This window comes from Atractosteus spatula, chromosome 24, assembly GCF_055471065.1.
Source record: "Atractosteus spatula isolate fAtrSpa1 chromosome 24, fAtrSpa1.hap1, whole genome shotgun sequence".
NCBI classification, from domain to species: Eukaryota; Metazoa; Chordata; class Actinopteri; order Semionotiformes; family Lepisosteidae; genus Atractosteus; species Atractosteus spatula.
In genome coordinates, this window is record NC_142729.1 from 10,825,081 (window position 1) to 10,849,440 (window position 24,360).

A 24,360-nucleotide genomic window follows, 5' to 3' on the forward strand; every position below is an offset into this window, starting at 1 on the left:
GTGTAGGCAGCGTCGTAGTACTGTCTATGCAAGGATGCACACGAGGGGGGAGAGGACAGCGAGACAGCAAGACTCATGCAACAGACATGCACAAGAGAGAGATAGGGATCTCGTAGGTATTTATAGCATTTTGGGAGAGGAATGGATGTCAGAAGCAATTGTTAATTACTGATAGTTGAGTCTGATTGAACATGGTTGTTGTCATCCCTCCTGAACTTTTGTTATTAACTCCATTTAAAAGAATAGATAAGACAACAAAGCAAAGGCCTCACATAATAGAATCTACAGCTCAGTGACCCAGCGTCATCAAATACTGCACATCACAATCTTCACAAAGCTGATATTTATGGTAGGGCTGCCTTTCAGAATCCCCTTGTAACCAAGGGCATTGCACAGAAACCCATAACTTGATGTAATGAGCACAAAATCTTAACATCTGAGCAGTGAACAAAATTATAAGAATTGACTAATCTTATGTTGCTCTTGTAGTGTGCTCTCACAAGGCACCAGTTCTGTAGGGTTTGGGCATTTACTGGGACAATTATTAATTGTAGCAGTAAATCACGAAATTGATTCTTTTAATGGCCTTAAAATCCAACCATGCGATATAACTCAAACAACGCACACACACAGGTACTAATACACGAGAATACATTTATTAATACATAAAATATGCATATAAACCTAACAGATCTTATCAAGAGGGTTATCAGAATACAAAAGGTATATATTCATTCAGTTACGAAGAGTTACATATATCAAGAGGACATATGTTCAGTATATCATTCATTTAGACCGTTTCGTAAATGAACTTAGTTATAACTTCTACATTGGATACTCAAAACAAGTACATAACTCTTAGGAATTAAATTGATATCAACTGGTTGGGATAACAATTGAATTCTCGAGCTGTAATGCATTGAAGTTGAATACTCATCCAATCTCTGGGGACTCAGATCTCCTGCGGGCACAAAGAAACAGTTGCAGGCTGTTGCTGTTCAATCCGCGCTCTCTGGCTCAGTGCCAGGCTGTGCTGTATGGCTTGCGACGGTGCGCTGCTGATGCTCACAGACCGGCTAGTTAGTGTTGGCTTTAACTAGCAAAGTTTGTGCACAGGAGAAAAGATGACTGTGGGTCCCAGCAAGTCAGGAATAGGAGTTCTGAATAGTGATTCAGCTGTCCACAGTTCCAACCTGTTCGGCTTGCTGCTGATGCTACCCTCGGGTGGATCTTTTGGTTACTCTCTGGCAACCTCCGCTCTCGACTCTTAGAACAAAGGAAAGTTCTGGCACTCGGTCACACTGGCCGTTCCGTGGTTGTCCGGGCTGAGTCTCAGGATGGTCAGGAGGCGCGCTGCGAGAATGTCCTGCCCTTGGGAGCCTTTCTGCTCCTGGGCCGTCCTGCCCTGGAATTGTCTCGCACCCCTGGAATTCTCCTTAGAATTCTCTTTAGAATAGTCTCCTACAATTTCCCCTACTCCAGGCTCTCTGTGTTGCCTGTTTTTACCATGAGGAACTTCAGCTAGTTCATTGGCTGAAAGTTTCATGGGCATCAGAGTCCCACGTGGGTTACTCGGCCCTACCAGTCCCTGATTGGTTGATCAAGGTGAGATATGAGTCACTTACTCCTGACACTTAGGAATGCAGTCCAGATGTCCATCTGGCACTCCCTAGACAGATAGGCGCCAATGGATGACCATTGATCATGATAGCCAGGCTTAGCTAAGTGCAACCCCATTTGGGAGCTGTCCCTTATCAAAAGAAAACATCTTTAAATCAGCCTGCATGAATAGTTTCTCTGTGGCTGCACCAGAGATGAAGAGAGAGATGGGGCCTCATTTGGGAAAGCACAGCAACACTTAATTCTGTCTTATTAACAAGCATTGCCGCTACAGCAGGATCCAGGCTACCTGCTCCAACAACATGGCTAGTTCCACACTCTCACCACCCTTTGTGTAAAGAAAGTCTTTCCTAACTGCAGGACTTCTTCCAGCTGATTCTTGAAAGAAAGCAGGCTATCTGCTTCACGAACGTGACTGGCCAGCTTGTACCACACTCCCACCACCCTCCGTGTAAAGAAGGGAGTCTTTCCTCATTGCAGGATCCAGGCTACCTGCTCCAACAACATGGCTTGGCAGCTTGTTCCACACTCCCACCACCCTTTGTGTAAAGAAAAGTCTTTCCTAACTGCAGCCAGGCTATCTGCTTCAACAACATGGCAGCTTGTTTCATTTAAATGCACTTCCCCATAGTTTCCGCTTGTGCCCTCTGGTTTTATTTTTGCCTGAAAGCTTGTGATCATCAGCTGCTCCTTCACTAATTGTTTGTGGGTTCCCCCCCTTCTATGTTTTCCTCTGTCCAGAGACGGACGAATGCAGGCTGAAGAGGAACATCTGTGGCCATGGAGAATGCATCATCTCTGCCAACGGCTTCGCCTGCTTCTGCAACACTGGGTACAAGGCTCATGCCCAGAGGAAGTACTGTGTGGGTGAGGAGCCCGTGCCCCGCCGCTCACAAGCTGCTCACAAGCTGGCTCTCAGAGAGTCCTGGGCAACGTTCCCTCTTAGCCGTGTGCGTGTGCCCGTGCGCACACAGGTCATGAAATCAGTGCACATAGGAAATTGAATTGCGCACAAAAAATTGTGTGCATTATTTTTGCTACTTGATCGTCAATATCGATGCTCTTGTAGTCTCGTACCTCCCTGCTCCTGCCCGCTCGGACACTCGGTCTCTATGACTGGGTTCATGGAATAGCTGTCCTGGATCTTTTGGATCTCTATGCTTCTATGAGGATGGCTATATTAACAAAAAAATAATTTCAGGTTTACAATTTGACATACGCTCAATTTAGTGCGCACAAGGTTTTTGTCACTGGGAAAGAAATTTGCACAACTTTCACAAATTTCTGCGCGCACAGGCCATTAGAAATTAGAGGGAGAGTTGGTCCCGGGTGGGTAGGTCTGGGAAGGCAGAGGTTGAGCTCAGAGAGGGACCTGGTGACAGCGTAATGAACCCTGGGTCAGCACTGCTGCCTGGCGGTGCTGGGGACCCCAGTTCAATTCCAGACCTGGGGGTGCTGTCTGTTTGCATGGTCTCACCATGCTCGCGTCCTATGGTGCAAAGGCGGGCTGGGAGATTAATCGGCTTCTGGGACAATCGGCCAGGTGTGTCTGTGGGTGCGCGCTGTGATGGACTGGCGTCCTGTCCAGGGAGTACCCCACCTTGCGCCTGTTGTATGCTGGGATAGGCTCTGGCTCCCCCACGAGCCCGTACTGGATAGAGTGGTTAGACAATGGATGGATGGACCAAGGTTCATTTAACTGCCAGCGCACAGTTAGCACCATGCTGGGCACTGGGCAGCCAGGGCCTCTGCTCTCTTTCAGCTGAATGGTGACGCCTGTTGTTTTTGCCCACTGTTTGATGACTTCAGCAAAGTCCTTCAACAGGCGCTGCCCCTCCTGTTAGGCGTAGTGGAGCATGTGACCACCTCCTGAAGAGTTATTATTATTAGGAGGCCATGATGGGTAAAGGCCAGGGGGAAATTTGGCCAGGACGCCCAGTAAGAGGAAAGATCCCACTAGATGCCTGCCTGTTTGACTGCACCAGAGGGGGGGGGGGGCACTAACTGTGGTCCAGGCGATGAAATGAGAAAGCCTTCTCTGTTTCAGATGACAACGAGTGCGAGGCGGAGCCCTGCGGCAGTGGGCGGGGCCAGTGCATCAACACGGGCGGGTCCTACACCTGCCGCTGTAACCATGGCTACACGCTGCAGATTTACCTTGGCAAGCGCACCTGTGCAGGTAAGGGGGGGGTGTCCCTTAGGTACTACCTGGGGCCTTAGACACCAAGGAAAGACCAGCCCTCTCGAAGAAGGAAAACGTCACAAATACTCAACGAAAAACGAAACTTTTAAAGTACGTCTTAAAAGTATTCTGTGCCGGCAAGCCTATCAACCTCCAGTACAATTGAACTAATTTCCTAACCTAAGCTTTCCTTCACTTGGGGAAGGTAAAAAAAAACGTGACACAATTCCCTAGTATTAAAACCCTGGCCGGTTATCAAACTTTATCAGGGACAAATGAAGAGAAAAAAAAAAGAAAAACCCCATCCCCAGACACCACAACACTCCTGTTGGGGTCAGAGGTCAGCTAAAACTTTTCTTACACTGACACCCAATAAAAACAAATCTGCACTACAACGTAAAACAGAAACTACTGCACGGCAGAACCAGCGCCGGATTTTCCCATGAGGCACCGCAGGCACAGAGCCTCATGGCCTACGAAATCTTTAGGGCCCCACGAAGGAGGGACACACTAGTGACTCGCGAGAAACGAGCTGGAACAGCATTCTCTAGGTGCTCCAGATCAATAATCATACGTCTCTGTAGCAGCGGTACTACAAACTTTTTTTTTCCCAATTCAAGGTCTTTAAATCTGCTTTTCTTGTTAGGTATTTACTCATTTCAAAACTTCATTCTTCAATTCCTCAACCTCTTTACACACACAGTTCATGGACTATTTTTAAGACCTTCAATTCCGACGGTATTATATCTACTCTGAGACGTTGGTCTGGAGCTCCTCCTGCATACATACGAGTGCATCTCCATTAAGCACCTCCAGTTGCTTCACTTTTCTCATTAGTTGCCATCGATTTTCTTGAAGTGCTATACATACAAGATGGTCTTAGACGTCTCTTTCTACGATCCAGCACTGTCATTCCTCTTCCCAGTGCTACTCATATCAAAATTCTTAAACTTAAAAAAAAAACCAACCTTATTAGCTGTTCTTAAATTATTACCGAAGTCTAAACAACTAGTGTTATGTCCTTATATTTCTGTAGTCAACATTCATATGACATGTTATATATATAACATTAGTGTAACGCATACGGCCTCCATTGCTTGTGTGAGCCGGCTTACCAGCGCGGTGACGTCACCACCCTTCCCTGTGGATAGCAGGGACCTCAGCCGCCAGCCTGAGCGAGATCTCCCTTTGGCTCAAGAGGCTGGGTCCCTGTTGAGTGACGCCAGAGGCCTGGGTTCGAGTCCCCAATTTTGGGGGGCTGACCTGATGTGGCAGTGGTGAGGGTGCCCACCTGAACCCTGTAGTGCTACATTATTATATATTATAATTAGGAACAAGTAATAGGTTTATTCCATACTGAAAAGAGAAGAAAGAAAACAACGTTTCGGCCGTGGAGCCCTCTTCGGGTGTGAGAAAGACAAGGCAGTAAGCAAAGGTAACTTTCTCACACCTGAAGAAGGCTCCACGGCCGAAACGTTGTGTTCTCTTTCTTCTTTTTTTTTCCAGCCTGGAATAAACCTATCACTTGTTCCTTTGCAGCCTACGCATGCTGATGCAGCTCCCCACCTATATGATAATTATATGTCATAACATAACATTCAGGTCCTGGAAAAACTCACAATTCCTCCTCAGCCTCCCCCCTGAACGCCATCTTGAAACGCTCCGCTGTTCCAGAAACTAGAGGTATCGCGGCGACGGGCGCCCCATCCATCACGGGGGTTCGGCCATGAAGACTAATTTCAAGTGCGTCACGTCAGTCGACCTCTTTCCATCGGCGTTTCCCGCTCTTTTTGCACGTTTCGGAGTGAAAGTGCCCCCACAATCAGGCACCCGGACAGAACTTTCTCGTTTACTCCTGATGAAATACGTCTCGCAGGCGCATTCAATACGCGGCGAAGCCCCTCTACAAACGCAGAAACAACCGGCTGTTTTTTTTTTTCCTCACGGACGCGCTGCCGAAATCGGTAGTTTGTTCATTTGAGAGTGGGGGGGAGATTTCCAGTCGTCGGACAGCGGACGGCTCTTGAGTCTCCTCTCTGTCCCATCCCCCCCCCCAGACGTGAACGAGTGTCTCAAGCACAACCCCTGCGGGGAGAGCGGGCGCTGCGTCAACCTGCCCGGCGGCTACAGGTGCGAGTGCTACGAGGGCTACAAGAGCAAGTCCCACCGGCACCCCGTCTGCGAGGGTAAGCGAGCCCCCCGCCGCTCCGCCATCTTGAACAATAACAACACGCTTCCCTTCCTCTCTCCTCGCCGTCTCATTCTCGGTGTGGCTCGCTTTTCTGCTGTCGTTCGTATTTTTCTGATTTATTCCTCGTCGGCATTCTCATTCATCTCTTCCTTCTCATTTTTCTTTTGATCTAACTTTCCATTTTTCCATAACCCAGTCTGTGGACGGCGCTGTACTTGAATTTCATTCTAAATTGAAGACCACGGTGGGGGGTTGGGGGGGGGGTGACGTTTCATCTGCATGTGCAAAATATTGTAAAAACATCATTCCCCCCCCACCCCACCTTAGCAGTATCGCCAGACTACGTCCTGTTTTGTCTTCGACTGTTGCTGAAAAGCTGGTCAACACGTTGGACTCGTCTTGAATTGAGTACTGGAATGCTCTGCTCACTGGGGTTTCTAAATCCACACTGGGCAAACTCCAGAGTTCGGCAGCCAGAATCCTGACCAGGTCCGTGGGCCAGTGATCACATCACTCCTGTCCTGGAGTCCCCGCACTGGCTTCCTGTCGGGTTTCGTGTCGACTTTCGAAAATCCTCCTGCTCGCCTGTAGGGCTCTGCATGGCCTGGCACCTCCGTACCTGTCTGAGTTACTGTCTTCCCCCTCCCCACCTCACAGCCTCTGGTCTCCTGTCTGTCCCCCAAGCCTATCTACACTCTGGGGGTGACAGGGTCTTCTCCTGCTGCACCCCAAAGCTCTGGAGTTCTGTCCCCAAGGATATCGAAGAGCCACCTTCTCTAAACTCTCTCAAATCCAGACTGGCTCTGTGTCTGTCCCTCTGCTTTCCGACTGTATTCCAAAACCTCATTGTAATGGTCTCATCCTGCAGTCTCCTCTCACTGTGTCCTTACTGTAAAGTAACTTTAAGAAGCTACTTTTAACGTTTATTACCAGTATAAGCACGAGATCGGGGGCACCCTGCTCCGCCGCGACCTGGCGAATTCCAAAGACGGGGTTCAGGAAAGCTCGAAGAGGGGGCAGCGGTGTGTCACCCCCAGTTTTAACAAAGATGCTCCCTTGCTGTGGTTCCAGATATCGACGAGTGTCTGGACCCCCACACCTGCCCCAACGAGCAGTGCGAGAACACGCCCGGTTCCTACGAGTGCGTACCCTGCCCCCCCGGGCACCGCGCCAAGGACGGCATCTGTTACGGTGAGCCCCCCCCATCCCGACTGTCCAAGGCCCGGACCCCCAAAATTGTCTCTTTTTTTTGTCTCGTCCTCCTGTTTCTCGGCAGCCTGGGGCGAGAGCAGAGCCAACAGATGAAGAGCTGCTCTGCATCGTTAAAGGCCAAGTCAGATCGCGTTTTGCGGTACAGGGCTGAGCAGTCGCTAAGAATGGGCACTGGCCAAGTCGGATATAGGAGTACGGGATGGCAGGTTGTTCCTACCAGCTGGTGATGCTCATCTCTGGTTTATTGATACCCGGATCGCAGAAGCCTCACTGTCCACATCGCAGAACTCCTCTGGCGCAACCAATGGCAGCAATCCAGATGATTCCCTTTGCTCCTTTAGCTGGAATCCAACCGTTTTCGTCTTTTCCCCAATCCTGATCCAGGAAGCCCTAGCACTCACACCTGCCGGGTTTTCATTCCAGCCCGGCCCTCAGCCCTGAAGTGACTTAATCAGAGGGATCCATTTGAACCCCTTTCCGCCCTGTCATGCGTCGGAGGTCTGGCTTTTATCCATTGCCTTTCAAAAGCCAAGTCACTTCTTATATAAAAAACCTGCAGATACACCCGTCAACCCAGCTGTTACTTCCATTAAGGCCCTATTAGGCCCGGCTGGAATGGAAACCAGCAGGTGGGTGGGCATTCCTCTCTTGCTGCTGTAGTGACGGCACTTCTGGACACGCACTGACGTATGCATCTGTTTGCAGCTGCCCACAGTGTCACGAGCCGGAGCGTTACCCAGCGGAGTCCAGGCACGTACTCTCGGATCCAGCTCCCTGCCTGCCTCCCCCTCCCCCCCGGCGCACACTGGTCATCCCATAGCAGCTTTTGAAGGAATTTGGGAATATTAGGAAGGTGGCACGGTGACACCTTTCCTGGGAAGAAACGTATGCAAGGCAGGGTACACCCTGGGTGGGACACCAGTCCATCACAGGGCACACACACACACACACACCCCACCAGGGCCAGTTTTCCCAGAAGCCAGTTCACCTCCCAGCATGCCTTTGGACTGTGGGAGGAAACCCTGGCGTTTTGAAAATGAAGTGACAGGGGGACGAAGGTACACAGTATTTGTCTGTGACCCAGTGATTCAGCTGCGAGGAAACTCTCTGTGTTTTTTTTCTTCATCGATGACCAACGCAGCTCTCCGGGGTCCAAATCCCTAATGAGTGAAATTTTCCATCAAAAATATTAATAGCGCATTATTCATATCGATAGAACGGAAACACATGGCTTAATTAATGGAATCGCTCGTCTCCACAACAATTTCACAATTTTCCGTTCATCGCTTCGTTTTTTTTTGTCAACCCAGTACTCGACACAAATGCGTGAGGTTTTCAGACCAAGGAACGAGACTGTGAGATTCGCTCGCAGTGCAGACACAGACACAGACACAGACACACCAGAGCACGGTTTCCCAGAAGCCAAGGTATTTCCCAGCATGTCTCTGGAGTGCGGGAGGAAATCGGAGCCCCCTTAGGAGACATGGAACGCGGGGAGAACATGCAAACTCCACACAGACAGCACCACAAGGCCAGAATTGAAGGGCTCCAGTGCTATCTATGAGGCAGAAATGCCGACCACTGTGCCGCAGTGCTGCGCAGATAAGGAGCTAATAATAAAAAAAAAATGATCCAGTAAGTTATTCAGCCTGAAGAGGTGAGTGTGATTCATACAGTAGGTCATTGCTGGTGGCGGAAGACGAGGCAGTTGCTGAGCAATCCCACGATGCACGAGTCGGGCGGGTTGAACTCGCTCGTGTGACGAATGGGGTGGCCAGTTTGCGTCGGGACCTGCTCGGTCGGGCCGGGTCTCCCTCTCTAAGCTGACACGCTGGGGGCAGCTGGGCTCCTGCGCTGGGGTCTGCATGCACACACTCCGCCTTCTGGGTTTCGGGTGGCCTTTCCTTGACCTCTCTCGGCTGGTTTCTCTTTTAGCTGGGGGGGGGGGGGGGTCTCGCTCCAGAAGCGGATGGATGTGCTCCGATACGAGCGACACCCCGCTCTCGCTGTCCGCAGTGTTGGGATACAGCAGGGACTCCACATTCACGAGGGCCCGGTGCAGTGAACTGTTGCGAACAGCCAAATTCACCCCCCTGTCCCGTAATTACACCATCGTGTACTGCAGTATATAGAATGATTGGCTCAAAGACATCGGAAACCCTCCCTTATCGGATAATTAAAGTACTAATGCGTTAGCTTTAAGTTAAGTACCATAAAACTGATCAACTGAAACGAACAAATGCAAACACAAATTGATAGTAATCAGCTAAAATAAAGAACATGAATCCCTCCTCTGCTGTGCAGCGGATGCCTGCAGTCTCTCTCTGCCTCTGTGATCAGCACGCCCCACTGTAATGAAGGATAAAACTGTCAGAGAGCCTGCAAAGTCGTCTCCGGCCCGTCATTCCCAGCACTGCTGACACAGAACCTGGAGCGTTGGCTCCGGTGTGTTACCCTGAGCAGGCTGAGCTGCGGGTGCTGGGGAGTGGGTAGCTGGGCAGGGGGCAGGGAGAGGCTCGCTCGCTCGCTCGATTTCGTCTCGCCATCCTGGTCCGGCACGGCGCTAATTGGACCGCCGCACATGCCAACCTCGGGCTTGGTGTCGCCTCCCGCTCTGCCCCGCTTCGACCCGACTGGATTGCGAATCCGGGAAGGGTAAATCTGCAGGAGGCGAGGCCCTGCCGTGCACCCACGGTGGCCGGCAAGGTGTGGTTGGGCCTCGAGGAGCGGTAAAACGGACTTTGATCCCCAGCGGGATCCAGGCGGGCCGGCAGTCCAACCCCCCACTCCTCACAACCTGGACTGAAGGGGATCCTGCGGGGGAACATCGGGCGGCAAGTGTTTCAAGTCCATTTCTGGTTGTTCCTGCTGCCGAAGCCCGAACCCGTTGAGGGGGTTCCTAATATTTTGGCCAGTGAGTGCAATCCAGCGGGAGGGAGGGAGGGAGGAGGCAGGGTGCTGGATAACCTTCTCTCTCCAGGGGAATGCGGAGCAGCCTGCACGTGCGGTAACGTTGTTTCCTTCCTCTGTAGAATAGACGTGGCCTGTTTCGAGGGGATGCTGGGAGCTGTCTGAAACATGGCGTGGGACGCTGGGCTCTTCCGATGGTTTCGTCTTTCTCTTCATAAATTAAGGGTCTTTTCTTTTTCAGCCAGACACTGCCTCTGCACATTTCCCTCGATAATAATCTCCGGGCTTTTTGACTCTAGTGTTCCTACCACAGTACATTTATTGCAAAGTCTGCCGGGCCAGGGCTGCTCTTATTTCCCAGTGCCGGGTGTGGAGACGCTGCTTTTCACAAAGGGTGGTGGGGGCGTGGAACAAGCTACCCAGCCATGCCGTTGAAGGCGATGCCCCGCCTTCTTTCAAGACAGCTGGAGGAGATCCTGGGATTCATTAACCTAACGGGGCGAAAGTACCAATCTCCTCACTTGGATTGTTTTTATGTTCTTATTGGTGGGATTAATTAACAATTCAGCTGATGTTTCTGGGAGTAGGTTAAAAGGAGATCACAAAAAACAGTTTGCACAACATAAACCAGCGTACTGAATAAACTGTCTACGCTGGTCATTTTCCTGCAGATTAACACTGTGCATCGCCACCATTTTTACAGACTATTCCTGATCACTGTTTGCTTAATCTCTGCCAGTTAAAGGAGCACCTTTGCACTGTTGATCGGAAAAGTGTCCCAATGAAGTCAATATACTAATAACGTATATATGTCAAAATACATGGAGCATTTGAAAATGTTTATAAAAGCCCAATGTAAGGTGCTTAATTAAGTAATTATCCTGTTCAGTTGGAAGGTGTATATCCTATTTTTCCTGATGATTTTAATCAATCACAAATGGGCTGCTCTTTCAAAAACGACGATGGGCGTGGATTGACGGTTTTCATCAGGAAAGGCCGACTCCAGCCCTCAAGGAGGGCCAGTTCCTCAGCCAGTTCCATTCCACCGCTCATCCTCACTGTCTTACAGGCACTTATCCAAGTAACCAGTCAGATCTCCTCATTTTTCACAATTTGACAATCGCTGATAAAATCGGCAGGAACATGTCTGCAGAGGGACACTTCAGAAGCATAGCAGTATTAAACACGTATCTATATCTATATGAAAAAAACCATTTGAAAATATAAGTGTTCTACAGTATACTGCAGAAAAGTAGAAACACTAGTGTATAATTTTAGATATTTTAATCTTAAATTTCAGACATGAAAACTGACATTAATGTTAACATAATTTTACATAATTTTGTACATGGTAGTATGTATATTTGAAACATTTCCATATACATTTAAATCAAACTAATGTTAAGTAAATATTATGGATGACAGGGTCTTCTCCTGCTGCGCTCCAGAGCTCTGGAGTTCTGTCTCCAGGGATATCGGAGAGCCACCTTCTCTAAACTCCTTCAAATCCAGACTCACAGCTTCTTCTGCTTCAGAAGGGTTTGATTTAACGGGTTCTGTGTCTGTCCCTCTGCTTTCCGACTGTATTCCAAACCTTTGTTTTAATTGTCTAATCCTGCTCTCTCCTCCAACTGTGTGCTTTTTTTCCCCTTACTGTCAAGTGCTTTAAGAAGCCTCTTTCAAAGATAAAAGAGAGAAATATGATAAAAATATTTTTATTATTATATATTTAACTATATTTTTAGAAAATATAGTTATGTTTCCAGATGGTTCTGCGTTTGATGTGGTGGATTGGTAGGTGGCTTGGACTCGGATCTCTTGGCATTTTGGCTGGTTGACGTTTCTCTTCGGGGTGGGTGAAGGGAATCATGGGGGGGGGGGAAACAGGCGGGTTAACCCTCGCCTTGCTGGATTCTTGTAGACATCAACGAGTGCCAGACCCCCGGCGTGTGCCCCAACGGCCACTGCGAGAACCTGGTGGGCACCTACCGCTGCCTGTGCCACGAGGGCTTCGTCCCCGAGTCCGACAGCAAGGGCTGCCGAGGTGAGATCCGCCCACTCCCCCCCCCCCCCTGCCGTGGTGATGGCCTACTTGTCTGTGCCAGCCCGTGACTCCCACCCCCACTGTGCTCCCTGTCAACAGACATCAACGAGTGCGAGGATGCCCGGCTCTGTGCCAACGGGCACTGCATCAACACTGAAGGCTCCTTCCACTGCCAGTGTTACCCCGGGTACCAGCCCACGCAGGAGGGCAGCCACTGCGAAGGTAGGCCTCCCTCTGCCCTGTCCCGTTCTCACCCCGTTTCAGCGAAGCTCTGCCTGAATAGCCTGGGAGAAAGAAACCACGAGTCCCGACAATAGACACTCTCATCCCCAGCTTTACGAGTGCAGTTAGAGCCCAAATTTATTTTTCAGAAGCAAAACTCCTGTGAAAGCGACACCCATTACAATACCCATTCAAATAGAGGTAAAAGTCTTCGCTTCATTCCAAGCGATCATAACCGGACATCAGCCCATTGCATTTAGGTACTTTTCCAGTTTGCTTGGGTAGTTTGGCACCAAAACTACTAATTGTGGGTTATAGCATGTAGAATTCACCAACACTGTTTTTTTCGTTTAAATGCATTATCAATGGAGAGCTCATATGGAGAAGTTATAGCACACATAGAACAGTAGAACAACATTCCTGAACAGCATTTTGTACTGAACCGAAATGGTGTATTATGTTAGTTAACACGTCTTGTGCAGTCTTTGACCGTAAACCCATAAAAGTCAGACATCTCTGGAGATTTCGATACCATCGTGCGCATGCATCATCAGATTAAAACTAGGAATGCATTGGGGGTATTCAACGTATGCATGCATCATCAGATTAAAACATTTCACTGTCTGAAATTGTTCAAGTTTGTCTATCAATATTATTGTTGCACTCAGAATATTATCCCGCACTTTAACTAGTGTTACACCCTTACCATGTCTGTGAAGACAGTTAGGTCAACAGCCAGGAGCAAGGTAGAATTAAAAAGGAAGAATGAGCCACACACTCAGAGCTTGTATTAGCCAGGGATGTTCACTTGTGGAATAAAAATATTCGTGTGAGCATGCCTCCTTCCTTTGTTTTAGAACTTGCTTGATTAACGAGCTGTGGCACCAGCCCTGAGCTTCCCGACACAATCTCTGTTTAATTCTCACCTAGAGAACATCTGTATCTCATGATCAAATCATTTCAATAATAATAATAATTGCTTACACTTATACACTGCTTTTCTGGACACTCCACTCAAAGCACTTTACAGGTAATGGGAATCCCCTCCCCCCACCACCAGTGTGCAGCCCCACCTGGATGATGCGACGGCAGCCATAGTGCGCCAGAACGCTCCCCACACACCAGCTCTCAGTGGGGAGGAGAGCAGAGTGATGGAGCCAGTTCAGAGAGGGGGGTTATTAGGAGGCCATGATGGGTAAAGGCCAGGGGGGAAATTTGGCCAGGACACCGGGGTTACACCCCTACTCTTCTCAAGAAACACCCTGGGATTTATAATGACCACAGAGAGTCAGGACCTCGGTTTTATGTCTCATCAGTGCCTTTTTAAAGTATAGTATCCCCACCACTATACTGAGGCACACAGGCCATGGGGTGAGTGCCCCCTACTGGCCCCACTAACAGCTTCCAGCCTCATCTTTCCCAGGAGTCTCCCCTCCGGGTACTGGCCAGGCTCACACCTGCTGAGCTTCAGGGGGGGGGGCTGCAGGGTGATATGACTGCTGGTAAGTTTCAAGTGCAGGTTTTGCACATCTGGCCTCTACCAGACAGTTGTACAAAGAAAGATGGGGGTGAGGATGCAGACTGTCCCATCAAGAAGGTTTTCCAAGAAAAAGACAGATCTCCTCAATTTCACGGTGCCGTATTTTCCCCCAGGAAGCTGTAGCATTGACAGCATTAGAATTAATTTCCCTTACATAGCAGCCAGTATCAACATGTCACTTTAATACTGTTTCCAAAATTATTTCTAGTTCTGATGTGGCCAGTTAGCCATTTCGGTTCATTTATTTTGTGTTTTTTAAAGAAAAGAAGTGGAGAATTTGTTTTTTTTGGGGGTGGTTTGCAAGTCTTTGCCAGGAATGTCACTGTCAAAGCTGTGAGATCACTGGGGCGTGTCCTTCAAAACTGACTCTTTATAATAATAATAATAATAATAATAATAATAATAATAATAATTGCTTACACTTATATAGCGCTTTTTCTGGACACTCCACTCAAAGCGCTTTACAGGTCATGAGGATCCCCTCCACCACCACCACTGTGCAGCCCCACCTGGATGAGGCGCCAGTCCGCTCCCCACACCCCAGCTCTCAGTGGGGAGGAGAGCAGAGTGATGGAGCCAGTTCAGAGAGGGGGGTTATTAGGAGGCCATGATGGGTAAAGGCCAGGGTGGGGAATTTGGCCAGGATACTGGGGTAACACCCCTACTCTTCTCGAGAAACGCCCTGGGATTTTTAATGACCACAGAGAGTCAGGACCTCGGTTTTACGTCTCATCTGAAAGACGACGCCTGTTTACAGTATAGTATACAGTATACTCTTTGACACTACGCAACAGTATACAGTATATTAATAACGGGGTGCGATGAGCCCTCTCGACATGATATTTTAAGGGTGACGTCCCTCCCAGGGTCGCTCAAGATCTGCAGTGCATGTCGGCATCGTGGATGTGGCGCCAGTTTTGTGCCGGGAGGATTGGGCCCAGTTTGAATCCAACCCCATATGGTACCGGGTACTCTATACAGGCAAAAGCACCACTTGCAACTTTTCTATGGTCTCTTGGCTGTTTTTTCTTTGATATTTTCTTAGTAATGTTATTTTATGTGGAATGAGTCATTGTTGCATGCCTGCGGCTTAAATTACCCCCTCCTGGAGATGAATAAAGTATTCGGAGTTGAATTGAAAATGCTTAGCCCCGTGAAAAAATTGGGCACAAATGAAATTTGCGTAGGATGACTGCACCGCTTCAACTAGAAAAATGCACCGCTTGGAGAAATTAAATTCCTCTGTTCCAGACAAATGGGATTCGGTCATCCGCAAGGTGTTCCTTTGAGGCCAGGGATCATTTACATCACGCAAAACCACACAGTCAGAAATTACAAAAAAAAGCTAAAAGAGAAGTCAAGGAGCTTGAAAATGACAAAGAAGGAAAAAGATGGGAAATCAGACAGTTTATAGTACTGGGAGTTGAGCAGCTTGCTGGTAGAGAAGGATGTTAAGATCCTTTAAAGGTCTCAGTGGAAAACTTCTTGTCTGGCTGTTCCAGTGAGGAACCAAGAGCAGGTAGTCTGGGGACTTGCAGCAGATTTAACTGACCTGATCCTAAAGACAGGGGTGAAGTCTGAAAAAGCAGAAAGTCAGTGAGGTAGATGGGACCCTTTTCCTTTCACAGCCTTAAAATGCCAGCAGCCCTGTCACCCTGCAGCTCACCACTGGCAGCCCCACTGGAGCTCAGCAGGTGTGAGCCTGGTCAGTACCTGGAGGGGAGACTCCTGGGAAAGCTGAGGCTGCTGCTGGAAGAGGTGTTAGTGGGGCCAGCAGGGGGCGCTCACCCTGCGGTCTGTGTGGGTCCTAATGCCCCAGTATAGTAACGAGGGACACTAGACTGTAAAAAGGCGCTGTCCTTCGGATGAGATGTAAAACTGAGGTCCTAACTCTCTGTGGTCATTAAAAATCCCAGGGTGTTTCCCAAATTGGGAAATTCCCAAATTTCCCCCCTGGCCTTTACCCATCATGGCCTCCTAATAACCCCCATCTCTGAACTGGCTCCATCACTCTGCTCTCCTCCCCACTGAGAGCTGGGGTGTGGGGAGCGGACTTGGGCTGCACACTGCTGGGGGTGGAGGGGATCCCCATGACCTGGAAAGAGCTCTGAGTAGAGTGTAAGCAATTATTATTATTATTAATAATAATAGCTTTGCTAGAATAGGGGTGCTGTGGTCTGACTCCTTATTACTCTCACACACACGTCCTTGCATCTGCTATAGGCCTTGTGAAATAACACTAGTAGTAACTGTATAACACCTGCAGCTCACCACTGGCAGCCCCACTGAAGCTAAGCAGGTGTGAGCCTGGTCAGTACCTGGAGGGGAGACTACTGGGAAAGCTGAGGCTGCTGCTGGAAGAGGTGTTAGTGGGGCCAGCAGGGGGCACTCACCCTGTGGTCTGTGTGGGTCCTAATACCCCAGTATAGTGACGGGGGACACTAGACTGTAAACAGGCGCCGTCCTTCGGATGAGACGTAATACCGAGGTCCTGACTCTCTGTGGTCATTAAAAATCCCAGGGCGTTTCTCGAAAAGAGTAGGGGTGTAACCCCGGCATCCTGACCAAATTTCCCATTGGCCCTTACCAATCATGGCCTCCTAATAATCCCCCTCTATGAATTTGGCTACATTACTCTGCTCTCTTCCCCACTGATAGCTGATGTGTGGTGAGCGTTCTGGTGCACTATGGCTGCCCTTGCATCATCCAGGTGGATGCTGCACACTGCTGGGGGTGGAGGGGATCCCCATTATCTGTAAAGCGCTTTGAGTGGAGTGTCCAGAAAAGCGCTATATAAGTGAAAGCAATTATTATTACCTACCGTCCGGTAAACACTATCGAAGCATTCAGTCAAAGACTAACAGATTACGGCACAGCTTCTACCTCCAGGCAATAAGACTGCTAAATAGCCGAGCTGCAGTCACCTTCAGCAAATCACCTGTAATGGCTACATTTACACACAGTTTTCACTGTATTCGGCCTGCTGCACTACTTAGACATAATGTATTGCATACACCCTGGACGCATCGCAGCTCTATGTATATTGACCTCTGTCTTGAGTTTGTTTTATTCCATTTCTATTGCAGTATTATCTATTATTATGTAACCTTTCATTTTCTGATTTTTACCACTCCCTTTGAGCGCGCCGAAAAGACATTTCATCGCCGGCAACTACTGCTGCATGCTGTATTGTTTGTGCATTTGATAAATCAACTTTGATTGATTGATTGACAGGTTTGGCTTCTCCCCCCCCCTCCCCCCTCCCCATGCAGACATCAACGAGTGTGAGAGACCCTCGAACTGTCAGAGGGGCCGCTGCATCAACACCATGGGCTCCTACCGGTGCGAGTGCCCCAAGGGCTTCCAGCTGGTCAGTGGGCGTCTCTGCCAAGGTAGGCTGGTGCTTGCCATTGGTCAGGAGATATAAACACCAGTGACACTAGCGGGCACATGGGCCCCGTCTCCCTGAGCTTAGTGTCCGACACAGTGATTGTAGTGCAGCAGAGAAAGCATGTCCCAATCCAAATGTTCATTTCAAGCCAGCAGCCATATCGCTCTGCAACTCACAACTGGCACCCCATTGAAGCTCAGCAGGTGGGAGCCTGGTCAGTGCCTGGATGAAGAGACCTCCTGGTTAAAACTAAGGTTGCTGTTGGAAGAGGTGTTAGTGGGGCCAGCAGGGGACGCTCACCCTGCGGTCTGTGTGGGTCCTAATGCCCCAGTATAGTGACGGGGGACACTAGACTGTAAACAGGTGCCATCCTTCGGATGAGATGTAAAACTGAGGTCCTGACTCTCTGTGGTCATTAAAAATCCCAGGGCGTTTCTCGAAAATAGTAGGGGTGTTACCCCGGTGTCCTGGCCAAATTTCCCCCCTGGCCTTTACGCATCATGGCCTCCTAATAACTCCCCTCTTTGAACTGGCTCCATCATTCTGCTCTCCTCCCCACTGAGAAGAGAGCAGAGTATTGGCGCACTATGGCTGCTGTTGCATCATCCAGGTGGGGCTGCACACTGGTGGTGGTGGTGGAGGGGAGTCCCCATTACCTGTAAAGCGCTTTGAGTGGAGTGTCCAGAAAAGCGCTATATAAGTGTAAGCAATTATTAATTATTATTATTCATGAACATCCAGAGCACCGGTTTCTTATAATATGTGATGTGCTAAATCCTGTGAATTATACCTGCATTTTGATTAGCTGATAAAAGCCTGATTAAATGGGACTGGCGGGTGTCCTACTGATTCCACTGAAGGCAGTGAAGCCAGGTGCTCTCGTATCTTCCCGCCTGCAGAATCTGATTGAATACAATCAGCAGATTTTTTTTATTGAGCTTTGGGGAGCCCCGGCCATCTCCTCCTCCTTCATACTGTATACTCGGGCACCTGCCCAGTCGATGTCCATGTGACTGGTTTGTGTGGCTCAGTGCATGATGATTAGGACAGCCTTCGCCGTTTCTTACCATGGGCAACTCGGGTACCCATTTTACACCTCCACCCCTCGGGTGATGACGCCCATTAACTGAAGACTGGCATGGCTGGAACTGGACAAAAGCTAAAAAATGCAGTGTGGAGAAATGATCTGGTCTCTGTTTCACTGGTAACGCTACAGAACGCTGAAATGACAGTTCACCGATGGAAGGGTGTCTGGACCTGCAGTGTGAGGTTCCATCCATCTATCCATTTTCTAACTGCTTCTTCCAATTCAGTATGGAGCAGGAGTCTATCCCAGCAAGGCAGGATACACCCTGGACAGGACGCCAGTCCATCGCCAGGCACACCCAGACACAGACACTCAACAAACAGCCAAGGTGTCAGACTCTTGAGGATTGGCTCTAAGACAGTGGGGCAGCCACTTGAGCAGAGATCTCACCCTGCTTGCATTATAGAGCATGTTGTAAGAGTGTGCAGTATCATCTGATGCCCGTACATCTGCCTGAGTAATACCTACTGATGCTTTCAAAACAGAGACCCTTAAAGTAGACTCTGCAAAATAAATAGTATAATATAATAGTAATAGTATATCGGCAAGTGCAGTCAGTGAATTACATGCAAAAGTAAAGGTGTGTTGTGTAATTACTGTATATGGGCTTAGAATAATCTAAGAGAGTACATTTGAAGGGTTTTGGTGTGGTGTGGATTCCTTTAGGAGTTCTATGAACTGAGTAGATGTCAGTTATGTAATGTAATGCATACCTGTACAGTTGTCACGTTTTGCAAGTTTTTGGGCAGGTAAAACATAACTGCTTTGATGCCAGACAAATTCCTGAGAAATCAGATAACAAAGTATTATCAGATTGTAAGGTCTGCATCAGCTTTGAGGAAAACTGTTTTTTTATATATATATATTCTTGGTCATAGTAAAGGTGAAATCTTGGCAGCCTTGCCTTCATGTTATTTCTGTCCCCTCGTAGACATCGACGAGTGCGCCCACGACAGGAGTCTTTGCCAGCCGAACGGGCTGTGCCAGAATGTGGAGGGCAACTATATCTGCCTGTGCCATGAGGGCTTCATCAGCTCAGAGGACAAGCACAGCTGTGAAGGTAGATTACATCTGTGGTCCGCGAAAAAAGACCTGCCACCTTCCCCGCTGTTTCTTCGGCTTTTGTTTCTTTATTTTGCAGCCAGGACTCAACCAGTAAATGTGCTCACTCAGAGCGCACCACGAGTCCTTAGGCCCAGACAACGCTGATTTGAACCTGGGTCTTGAGTCTGCCATAGCTGGGATTCCCTGAGCAGTAGGCATTCTGCCAAAGGGGTAGGAGGAACGTTAGTCAGCCACGGCCTTCATGGCGATTTGGTAAAACGGTGACCCGCTGAAACACGACATCATCACTCGGTGCTACCCATCCCATAAGGCATTGCGGAGTGGCTGGGTCATCAAAAATCCGAATGTCGCCGAGAGGTGTAACCGACAGTTATCAGCTTTGTCGGGCATTCCTTATGTGACACGAAGGAGTGCAGTGATGAGCTGGGCTCATACAGCTGGGGCAACGTGTCAACTCTTGAGAATCAAAGAAGAGTCTCGGGGCGCATTCCTCACATGGAAATGAGAGGATTCAGTAGCACCTTAAGGGAGCTGATTTTTCTCGTCATACAGGAGAACAAAACCAGACAGAGAGTGGCCACACCCAGGGAGATAGAACAGTGATATCTCGGGTTAGGCACAACAAGGGGCATTTACGGAGATTGTTCAAGTAAAGAGGAAAATTAAAACTGAAGGTTGCCGTTTCTGACTGCCAAGGTGACCGAAGTTCAAGTCTTGTCCTCTGGCCAAACAGCATCTGCCAGTGATTTAAAAATCTATTTAATCAAGATGTAACAGGGAAAGTGGAACAGCGAAGGTTGAGGACCTAACTCGGGCAGAAAGGGTAAGATATCAGGTTGGTCCGAAACTCAGTAAGTACCTCCCATATAAATATCTGAGAGAAGATGGGTTTAATGTGTGTGAATCCTCCACAAGCGGGCTACGTGACAGGAGGATCTGTTATACCTAGATCCTAACAGTCATGGATTGGAATTCCAAAAGAATGATAAAGACCTCCTCTTGATGTCCTTCAACAAACAGGCCACCATCAGCCTTCAAATCCGGTAGAGCGAAGCACTGAATTGAGGAGCTGTCTTCACTGCAAGCTAACACTTACCTTGCAAGCAACAGGAGCTGCTTCCCTATGGAGAAGGCTCTGCCCCAACGATGCTCTCCCTGTGGTGTAACCTGGTTTCTGGGGAGAATCCCAGTTGCAATGATGCTGTCCAGATCTAAACCACCCGAGGAATGCCTGCATCCTCTGATCTGCCTTTCATCAGCTGAGCCACACTCAGGTGTCCCTGCTTTTTAAAATCCCCTGATCCCAGCATCCAAGTACAGATTTCATTACACCTTTAAGAAAGCAGTAAGCTCAAAACCCTGGTCTGGTCCTTGTGAGAAGAAGTGTTTGCAGATTTTTTTTATCGCAGCTCTCTAAAATCACCTCCGTAACTGATCAGCATTTGAATCGATCCATATCTTTAAATGTGATTAGCTGGGAATTCATCATGCATTGGATCTGTGTGTTTCAAAGCGATTAGCTGGGAAATCAAGTGTTGGATTTTCCACCCACTAACAGGAAACATGAGCTGGCAGGTTGTTGGTGATGTTGTTTCCGTACCACTGCTCACTAAGAGAGGAACCACATTCAGAGAATTGAGAAGACATGGGTGCCCTCTTGTGGCTTGGGGTGGAATAAACAGGCACCTTGCTACACCCCGCTAAAAGGATCCTCACCAGATCCAGTGCTAAAGACTCCCTGAAACAAATCTTCTCCTTCTGAAACCTTTGCTTCGAGTGCACAGAATTGCAAGAGGACACAAGGACTGCTCAGACCATGGGCAGCTGGAGAACATGTTTTTATACAAGGAGGTCACGAGTGAAGGCAAGCTAGCCAGCTTTGTAGTGGCCGCTGCTTATATGGGGGGAAAAGCAGCGGTTCGAGGATGCAGCACAGTGGATACGAGCAAGCAAACAGTCCAGAGTTGTGGTCTAACAAAGGAAGAATGAAATCCAAGTAGACTCGAGAGCGAAGCACAAGTGGAAAGGTGAAATTGAGACAAAGGTAGGCTAGGAAGCCAATAGAGTAACACACGGGAGGGAACACAAAGCTTGGGAACTCAGCTGTGGTTCAGAGCAAAATTCTATAACAGAGCCCAGAGCACTGCCAAGTTACTGGTTGCCAGGGTTACGTGATCCGACAGGAAGCCTGCTCCACCTGAGATGGGTTGGGTCGTAAATGGTGGACAGGTGGAACAGGCTTCCTGTCGGATCAGGTAACCAGTAACCAGTAGAAACTCTGCAACCAGTAGAAACTCCTCTGGATGCTGTGGCAATGCTAGCTGGGGGGCTCAGTGGTGATCCATGGGGGGGGGTGCCAGCATGACAAGCTCCTGTTTTCTTCTGCAGAGATCGAGACGGACGACGACGACAAGAAGGAGTGCTATCTGAACCTGGACGACACAGTATTCTGCGACAGTGTCCTGGCCGTCAACATCACCAAGCAGGAATGCTGCTGCACCGTCGGGGTGGGCTGGGGGGAGATCTACCCCTGTCCCGTCCACAATTCCGGTACGACCGTTTACTCCCCCCACCCTTAACTCAGCCCACTTCTGTGTGTGTGTCCAGTTTTGCAACAAGCCTTTAAAATGAATGGGGAAATATATTAAATTCAGTCTTATCAGTTCAAACGTCAGTGCAGCTTTATTTCCACCAATAACGTGCAAAAAAATAAGAGACTGATACTAAGGCATGAGGCCTAATTAAATTGGTTCTGAAGCTAGGCAGTATCAAAGCTTTCTAACTTTGCTAAATTAGATCTAGTCGTGATTCTTTCTATTTAAACTTCTGTTCATCATTGAGCAGGATCAGTCACCCCAGTCACATAAAAAAGAACGGTATAGCAGGGTCTAGACATTCGCGAAGGTTTGGTGCAGAGAACCATCGCCGGTTGCCAGATTCACATACAACCAAGTCTAAGTCATTTATACCACCACATAATCTACTGCAGTTTATAGTATAGTACTCAGTTTAAAAGACATAAGTAAAGCTCTTATATAAGAAAACACTAATGCATTGGCTTTAAGTTGAGTAAAATAATACTGATCAACTAAAACAAACAACAGCAATCACAAATGTGTAGTAATCAGCTACAATAAACAACGTGAATCCCTCTCTCTCTCTGCTCTGTGATCAGCATGCCCCACTGTAATGAAGTGGGCAATAAAACTGTCATTCCCCTCACTGCTGACACAGAACCTGGAGCGTTCGTTCCAGTGCAGACTGAGCTGCTGGTACTTGGGCAGCTCAGAAACTACTACAGATTCATCTCAGATTCATATCTTCTGTGCAAGATCATTTGGACGTTGAAATGAGCAACCTTTGTCTCATTTTTATCCAGCTCTGCTCTGATTCCAGCCCAAACCCCCCAGTGGAAAGACCAACTCATTCATTTTGCAGACGTTGAGACCCTGCTTGTATGAACAGGCATACCCTCAGTGTTATCATGAATAGATCGAGGACAGGCACAGCACAGGACAAGGCAGAAGAACATATGGAGAATATAAATTCCAGCATCTAGTTTCCGAGAAAGTCGCTGTGCTGCCTGCTAGCTTGACGGTCTAACGGTCTAAGGTGTTTGTTTCAGTCATCCTGGAACACAATAATAATAATAAAAATAATAATAATAATATTATAATAATAATAGAATGGTGAAATAACAATTCACTTATGGAAAGGTGTGTGTAACCAGTAAAAAAACGGTGTACATCTGGACCAGCAGTGTGAACCCTAATGAGCCTTCCATCCTTTTTTAAACAGCTTCTTCCATTTTAGGGTCACAGAGGAGCTGGGGCCTATCCCAGCAAGAGCCAGTACATCGCAGGGCACACACTGACACATACACACACTCATATCAGGGCAAATTTGCCCAGAAGCCAGTTAACCTACTAGCACGTCTCTGGGCTGTGGGAGGAAACCCACATGATCACAGGGGGAACATGCAAACTCCACCCAGACAAGCACCCCAGGTCCACATCTGAACCCAGGGCCCAAGCGCTGCGAGGCAGCAGTGCTTTAAACTGTGACACCGTCGTGTTCTTTCCCTGAAGCTCCTCTCCGATGCTTGTTTTCCGCAGCGGAGTTCCACTCCCTGTGTCCGATTGGAAGAGGCTTCTACATCGAGGAGAGCATCACAGAGTATGGGCTGCCAGCACACAGAGGTAGGTTCTCACTAAAACAAGAGATACATACACACCCCTATTTCTGTTATACAGCTGAACTTCCCCCTCCAATACAAGCTGTTTTGTTTGTTTTGTCTTAGACAGCACAAAATGTATAACTTAATTTAATTAATGTGCCCGACATGTTGATTGTTGGAGTGCACTATAGAGATCCTGCAGATTTAATTTCTCCGCATAAGTGCTTCAATAAACTGCTTGTCAACAACAACAGCCACCCTTCTCCAGCATTGTGGTGGAAAATGCAAAGTCTAATTGTATTCAAACAAAAGCAGCTGTGAGCCTGGCCTGTACCTGACTGGGAAACCTCCTGGGAAAGATAAAGGTGCTGCTGGAAGAGGTGTTAGTGGGACCAGTAGGGGGCGCTCACCCTGTGGTCTGTGTGGGTCCTAATGCCCCAGTATAGTGACGGGGACACTAGACTGTAAAAAGGTGCCGTCTTTCAAATGAGACAAATGAGGCCCTGATTCTCTGTGGTCATTAAAAAATCCCAGGGCGTTTCTTGAAAAGAGTAGGGGTGTTACCCCGGCGTCTGGCCAAATTTCCCCCTGGCCTTTACCCATCGTGGCCTCCTAATAACCCCCCTCTCTGAACTGGCTCCATCACTATGCTCTCCTCCCCTCTGAGAGCTGGGGTGTGGGGAGTGTTCTGGCGCATCATCCATGTGGGGGTACACACT

General features: G+C 48.5%; 1 protein-coding gene across 1 annotated transcript in view; it reads left to right on the forward strand.

The window, feature by feature from the left end:
• Positions 1–24,360, forward strand: part of LOC148815886 (latent-transforming growth factor beta-binding protein 3-like) — a 48,725-nt gene that overhangs the window by 418 nt on the left and 23,947 nt on the right. Inside the window, exons 2-10 of the mRNA XM_088904723.1 lie at positions 2,362–2,574; positions 3,668–3,799; positions 5,860–5,988; positions 12,037–12,159; positions 12,259–12,381; positions 17,194–17,313; positions 19,331–19,459; positions 21,853–22,014; positions 23,580–23,663. Coding sequence (XP_088760849.1) covers positions 2,362–2,574; positions 3,668–3,799; positions 5,860–5,988; positions 12,037–12,159; positions 12,259–12,381; positions 17,194–17,313; positions 19,331–19,459; positions 21,853–22,014; positions 23,580–23,663 — 1,215 coding nt within the window. The remainder of the gene's footprint in view (positions 1–2,361; positions 2,575–3,667; positions 3,800–5,859; positions 5,989–12,036; positions 12,160–12,258; positions 12,382–17,193; positions 17,314–19,330; positions 19,460–21,852; positions 22,015–23,579; positions 23,664–24,360) is intronic.